At 40.7% G+C, this 7500-nt stretch overlaps 1 protein-coding gene across 2 annotated transcripts in view; it reads right to left on the minus strand.

Annotated features, from left to right (window-relative positions):
- Window positions 1-2471: 2471 nt before the first annotated feature.
- LOC120569508 (homeobox protein engrailed-1-B-like) overlaps window positions 2472-7500 on the minus strand; it is a 5579-nt gene continuing 550 nt past the window's right edge. Inside the window, exons 1-2 of one of the 2 annotated variants that reach the window (XM_039817362.1) lie at window positions 7131-7500; window positions 2472-4430 (exon numbers count right to left, since the gene is read on the minus strand). The exon at window positions 7131-7500 is cut by the window's right edge and continues 550 nt beyond it. In XM_039817362.1, the coding sequence (XP_039673296.1) occupies window positions 4111-4430; window positions 7131-7500 (690 nt within the window). In that variant the 3' untranslated portion in view covers window positions 2472-4110. Of the gene's footprint in view, window positions 4434-7130 lie in introns of both variants that reach the window. The other variant, XM_039817361.1, reaches the window with a different exon arrangement.

Raw genomic sequence — 7500 nt, forward strand, 5'->3', positions numbered from 1 at the left:
TCTGATTTCACACACATGCACACACTCTGCTTTTATTATGCAATTATGCATGCATGGAATAAAAAGCAGGACTGAAGCATGTGAATAACTTACACATCCTAGCGCTCTGTTTCTATTGGATAATTACAGAGGCAAAGTCTTCTTCTCTTCCCGACAGATCTGAGGCCAGCAGCGGAGTGGAAGAGAACAGGTAGAGGCAAAGATCCAGTCAGCCTGTCACAACATTTACCTTTGAATTTGACAAATTGATCTCAGCCTACTGTTTCCCTCTGTTTTCTCTCCCTTTTTTTTTTTTTTTTTTCTTTTTTAAAGAGGGGGTTCTACTTTCTTTGGCCTGGCTCCACAGTGATTACAGAAGAGACAGACTCTTCCTACAAGGGAAGTATGAAGCTCCGGATGACAGATGACCTCCAGGCTGGAGGAAATGGCCCCGTTTCATCAGGAAAGATGCACACTCGATAAGTAATTTGGTCCAAAATAATTACACAGTGGACTGCTGTCAGCGGCAGCCTCTGTTTACCATCTGAGACACTCTGAGCTTTACAAAGAAAGAAAATGTTGTTGTTTTTTAACTCTAAAATCAATCTATCTATCTATCTATCTATCTATCTATCTATCTATCTATCTATCTATCTATCTATCTATCTATCTATCTATCTATAGATACTTTATCCAGAAGGAAATGAAGGTGTCCAATAGCTTATACACATCATACATACACATAGGCACACAGACATATGACATCCACGCACACATACATACTAGAAAAATACAAATAGTGTATCTATCTATCTATCTATCTATCTATCTATCTATCTATCTATCTATCTATCTATCTATCTATCTATCTATCTATCTATCTATCTATCTATCTACAATTATAAAAACACATTTTCAAAAAGTTTCTAGTGCAGAATAATTCCAAGTTTCCCTGTACAGAAATCTTCTCATCAATATAAAAATACAAATAGAGATTCTCAGAAAGGAAAGAAATTGCTGAAGGAAGTTGGAGTGATGATTAATGTACTTGAGAGTCACCAGAGGGTATTCTTCTTTAAATTCTCCTTATTGGCACTTTAAAATCACATGTGTACATCTCTGTCTGTCTGGTTTTTTTTTTTTTTTTTTTTTTTCTCTCTCTCTCTCTCTCTCTCTCTCTCTCTCTCTCTCCCCCAGTAAATAATGATCTGCTCAGAAGTAGTGAATGTTTAGTGAAGCCTTCTCCTCTAATTTAGCTGAGTAAGTGGATGAGAGCAATACATTAATTTAGATAAAAAAGAGACGATAAAAGGAAGGGGGAAAAGCTAAGGGATTATTTATTTTTTTTGGATGGAGGCTGCTGCTTTTCATAAATTTTTGAGAATTGTTATAAACACACACGTCAGTGTTTGTATTAAAGCCTGGCACTGACAGAATCTAACAGTAAACTATTACTTTTAAATCAACTTTATGTTAAATACAGCTTAGCTGGATGGCTTTTTTAATGTATTTTGGGTACATACAGTATTTGGAAAAAACGTCAGATCCTGCAAACACTCCGTATTTTAAATGGAGAATAACGCATGTGTTCATTTTAGCCCAAATACAGAATGAATGAATGAATGGCTGGGATGTTCTCTTGTATCTGATTGAAGGGGGATGATTTCATGGGTGTCAAATCAGCTTTGCAGTCTTACTTTACTGTAATACTTTTAAAGTGTTTAAAGTGTTTGTTTAGAGAATGATTCTCCATAGGCTATATCATTGAGTTTTTATAAGCATCATGCGACAAGGCGAGTCAAAACATAACTTTATGTTGTGGAAATCATTTAAAAAATTTGTAAAAAAGGCAGATTTTTGTATTGCTTGTAATGGAAACTTTTCAATATAAAATCTGTTTGGAAATACAGGCCTATATACGTAGGGCGGCCCGGTTGGTGGTGTCCACGGTTACTTAATGAGACAGGTCCGGGGGTGTTTTTAAAGTCATGGTGGGGATGAGACGTGGCCTTGACCCCTGAGCCGTTTGGATGTCTCACCAAAACACACACGCACGCACGCACACGCACACAAAGGAAGGCTCCCTGTCCTGCAGCTCCAGCACCTCTCTAGTTGTGTCCCGGGCCGGTACGGAGGGCGCAGACACGGAGAGACAATTTCATGCTCTGCAACGCTTTGAACAGCGCAGATAGCGGCGTGTCTCGCGGTGTAAATTCACCTCCTTTTCCAAAAGACCTATGAATATGGATTCCGTTGTCCCACTCACTTGAACCAATGAGCTGCGAACCCCCCGCCCCATCATCATCATCATCATCATCACACACACACACACACACACACACACCTGCATGTATTAATTGAATCCGTTTTCACCCAGCAAGAGAGAAAAAAATGGGTCAGTGTGTTTCCGAGGATTTTTTTTCTTTTTTCTTTTTCCAATATAAAAGCGTTTATTTGGAAACATGGTTTAAATGTACATCATATATCCCCCCTCTCGCTAACATATCTCAGATAGAGTGATGCTGCTCGCTGCGTCTGCAGGGCAGCGGGGCCTCTGCAGCTTTACCTGGCGAAATCAAAAGGCAACACCACGAGGAGTCGATGCACAGAGGTTACAGCACGAGCCTCGTATCCCCCCCCCCCCCAATCTGTTAAGAGCTGCAGTAATCATATGGTCACTTTGAGAGGGATAGTATACAAACACCACAGTGAACAATCTCGCAATATGCTAGAAGATTCCCTTAAAGTAGCAGTACCTACAACACACACTCTGGGTCCAAACAGAAGCATCAGAAGGACATGATGAATTATGCCATTAGGGCTTATAAAGAATCCAATCACGAGCTGTTAGTAGCACACAAACAGGAATGTATAGGAATATGACAGATTTCTCTTAGAAGTGGGAAGAATTGAAGCGCTTCTTTTGGTGGATTTCGACTATAGCCTACCTATGGCTATGTGTATGTTTTACACAGCACCGTGTTATTATAGGCTATAAGCTATATAGATGTATGCTGTAGGCTACGCAGGGTTTTAGAGATGATGAGGCCATGGTTCCAAATCCTGCATTGTTACACATTATTTTCTAAATATTTAGATTTTTCACGTTTTATTCGCCCTGGTAATTACTCATATTTATATTTTCTATATGGTCGAAATCTTTGGTTTCATGCAGACTCCTTTATTTATTTAATGTAAAGAAATATGAAAATTGCCAAATGGAAATATTTTGCATTAAAAACAAATCTGGAATCAGCATCAACAATTCAGATTGCATATAGCCTAATTTTTTTGTTTTTAATTTATTTTAGAACATAAACTTCCGTTGTTGAAATCCCCAATTAAAAAAAATAAAAAAAAAATAAAAAACTCAGTAATAAACATAATAACCTCAGTGTTCACAACGCCAAGGCCCCGACATGATAGTATTTGTATAATATTCCTGTAATAATCCCGGAGGCATTAACCGTGTGTTCTCGTGCTCAGAAGTGACTTTACACATAGGCTGTTCACCCCCCCCCCGTCATCACTATATTCTTTCTTTTTGGCACTGTGTGCGTGTGTGTAAAATGACTGTATTATTACAGTTCTTAGAAGTCAGTTGGTCTAGAAAAACAATAAGAACACAAGTCGAATGAATCCGATGGCTGTCCTCGCGGTGTTTAAGTGGTGTCCGTGGCTGCTGGGGGGCCGGTGGGTTCAGTTCATCGGGACCGTCCGGAACCGGAGCTGCAGAAGCTGAAGGGAAACTTCCCCCGCTGCATTGTGGTCTTATATTACGGCTGCGGGTGGCGGAGGAGGAGGAGGAGGAGGAGGAGGTCCATTTCACTCTCAGCTCAGGGGACACACAAATACGGTAAACGTGTTTTTCTCTTTATTGTTTTTAAAAGTGTCCAGGCTCTGTTTTCCAATAAAATCTTTGGTTTTTGCAGTTGCGGGTCAGTCCGATAAGAGTCTGCAGGCCGTCCCGCTGTATGGTCACTATCGAAGAGGAGGAGACGGAGATGAAGAGGAGGAGAACTGCTGACAAAAGAAGCTCCTATACGTCCCCATCCTCGTCGTTAAATTAGAGATTATATATATTTACAATGTACAGAGTGTGTGTGTGTGTGTGCGCGCGCGCGCGCTCCTTCAGTCGCTGTCCTCCTTGTCCTCCTGGATGGTGGTGGTGGAATGGTTGTACAGTCCCTGCGCCATCAGCTGCAGCGCCAGCCCGTTCTTGAAGCCGCTGGCCTTTTTGATCTTAGCCCGCTTGTTCTGGAACCAGATCTTGATCTGGGACTCGTTGAGGTTGAGCTCCTGAGCCAGGGACTGCCGCCGCTGCTCCGTGATGTAGCGGTTCACCTGGAACTCCGTCTTCAGTCTCTGCAGCTGCTCGGCCGTGAAGGCCGTGCGCGGCCGCTTGTCCTCTTTGCCGCTTTTCGACTTTTTCAGTTTCCGTGTCCTTGGGCCTGCAGTAAGGGCGAAAGGACCGGACAGCGGAAATATGAATATTCAGCGCATACTGGACAACGCTTCATCACCACCAAACAGATCGACAAACTCACAATTGGTTTTCACATCAACAATCGGTCAACACCAGCCTGACGCACACACACACGCGCACACACAAACACACGCACGCACACACTCTCTCTCTCCTCTCTCTCTCTCTCTTCCCAACATATGAGACATTATTATTAGCATTATTAGGCCTAACTGTTGTAGTAGTAATAGTAAAAATCATTAGACTATAATATAATGAACCATAATTTGTACAATATAACAGCCCTGTTAACATAAACTATAACATCTCGGTTAGAGTAATAATAATAATAATAATAATAATAATAATAATAATAATAATAATAATAATAATAATAATAATAATCTCCAAGGGAAGGGAATATGTCTTTTTAACTACACAGTAAAGTAATAACCCCCTGCACATATCGCTGTGTAAAGATCAGCAGCAGCAGAACAGACAGTAATGTAAACTCCACACACACACACACACACACACACACACACACACACACACACACACACACACACACACACACACACACACACACACACACACACTCAGCACACAAAAATACACCCAGCACACCGCTTTCAATTATACAATTATTATTGTTCATAGTGTAGTTAAATGCTATATTATTGTGTGTAGGCCGTTATAATAATCAACACACCACTTTTACTGCATTTTCTTACAGACTTATTGGAAAAACTACTATGACTAATAATGTGAATGATAAAAACTGAAGGTTAAAGACCAGACTGAACGAAGATACAGCCATAAATGCTATATCACACAAAATGAATAAACACACACTTATTGTGTAGTGAAATAATGCGCACACCGGCCCCTCCAACAGCTACAAACACGTCTCAACAGTCCTTAAAGTAGGATGAGGTCTGGATTTTGGAATTAAAACCTGGAGGCAAGTCGTTTACAATTTCACTCTGAGTGTGTTGTTTATTATTACACATATATTTTTTTTAAATAATATATTTATAATATTTTAGACTGGTTGTGCTAATTCACAAAACGCGTCAAAAATAAAATACAGCTTCAATAGTCGTGCGTCGTTTCACAAAAATAATAACACATATGAACTCATCTAATACAAGAAGGCCAGTTAATGTAGGCCATATAAACGAAGGCTTTTAAGGAGAAAGCCTTCTTGTGCTCCATGTATTTTACACATATAGCCTACACATAAGCTATATCATAGGCTATTTGTATTTTGGAGGAACTGAACGTGATTTCGGCGGCCGTCACACCCAAATCAAACAGCCGGTTAATTAATTCAAAATGTCTCCTGTAGCGGAGACAGGGAGGGCTGATAGACATTATTTACCTTTAATTCCATTGTGTTTTATTCCGCCATGCTTTACTGACAGCAGCTCATATCGTCCACGCAGAGGACAACATGTTACACCCAGTATCACACCGGGGGGGGATTACTTTATATATCGATAGAAAATGTCTGCTGTCGATCCGCTGACATCAAAGTCCCTGAACCAAAACACGTGTCACACACACACACACACACACACACACACCCCCCCCCCCCCACACACGCCGACCAGAGCTGCTGTCATCTGTACAATCATAATCCTTTAGCATCAATGCTGTGCCAAGCGCTTATGTAAATGTAACAATACATGTTGTTTCTGAAAGAGAGTGAAGTTAGTCAATGAATCAGACAACTGAATAACAATAATAATAATAACGTTTGACTCAACTTGCAGCTTGTTCATGTTACAAAATCTCAGCTGCACGTGTTTTTCTTCTCTATTTGAGACTTATAATAACTGCTGCTAGCTTTCTTTTTTTAACATGAAATGTATTTTCGAATGCACGGATGTAGTTAAGAGACACAGTTAGAAAGGGAAAAAAAATTAACTGAGAAGGCGGAAAAAAACAATTTAATTCTGCTAATTTCTACACAACACAGGCTATGATTGTGGGTTATTATATTATTAATGAATTATTAAATGATAATGATGTGTTACAAATGTGTTGTTTAAAAGACCGCGTTAATCTGGTTCATACGGGTGAAATCTCAAAATGTAAAATACAACAATTTATATTTTAGTTTGCATTGCATCCTGGTCTATGGGAATGCTGGAGCGTGCTATATTTAATATGTAACTGATCTATTATTATGCTAAACGACAAAGCCCATTGGGCATTTAAATAGGTAAAGGATTTAGAAAGAAACCATTCTACGAAATTTAAAAAAAAGAGTGGTAAACTCTGACCGGACGACATTCAACATTCTTATTATTAAATACTTCATTTAAAACTCCATATGTTGGCCTATACATTTTCGAGTAGGATTAAGATTAATTTACATTTTAAATGTAGGTTATAAAGATACATGAGTAAAAAAAAGATTGTGTCAGCTGAGTTTGTGGTCTTAAATAAAACATTATTTCCCACTTTACGTTATTTAAAAAAATAATAACAATAACCTCCCTTGATATCCTGATGAAAATTCCCGACATGTAGGCTGGGATAAATGTGTCTTGGTGTTTTGTGTCAGAAAAGTTAAGGATTCAAGTTAACCAAAGTGAAGTAGTGGCCTATTGTTCCTCCATTATAAAACCAATTGCACGCGCAGACTGTTTGATTCTTCATAAAACTATTGCCTTACCAGATGAGGGCCTGTCCGAGTACCGGGTGCAGTAGACCCAGGCAGGCCAGAGCAACGGCTGGCTCTCCGGCGTTGCCGCCCCGGTGCCGTTCAGCACCACCAGCGAGGAGGACGTGTTTTCCCCGGCCCCGCCGCCAGTTCTTTCCTCGGCTTTCATGCCGCTGCTCCCGGTGGAGGCGGCTGCGATTCCTCCGCCGCTGCCGTTACTCTTTTGGGGACTCGCCAAAGAGGTAGAGGAGGCGGAGGACGACGACGACGAGCTGTCACTGCTGCAATTGGAGTCCTGGCACGGCGTCCCGGGAAGGCTCGGCCTGCTGACTACTGGGTGGACGCGTTCCCGGCCGGAGGTCTGCGCCCTCTCCCGCGGGCC

The sequence above is a fragment of the Perca fluviatilis genome, chromosome 12, assembly GCF_010015445.1.
Source record: "Perca fluviatilis chromosome 12, GENO_Pfluv_1.0, whole genome shotgun sequence".
NCBI classification, from domain to species: domain Eukaryota; kingdom Metazoa; phylum Chordata; class Actinopteri; order Perciformes; family Percidae; genus Perca; species Perca fluviatilis.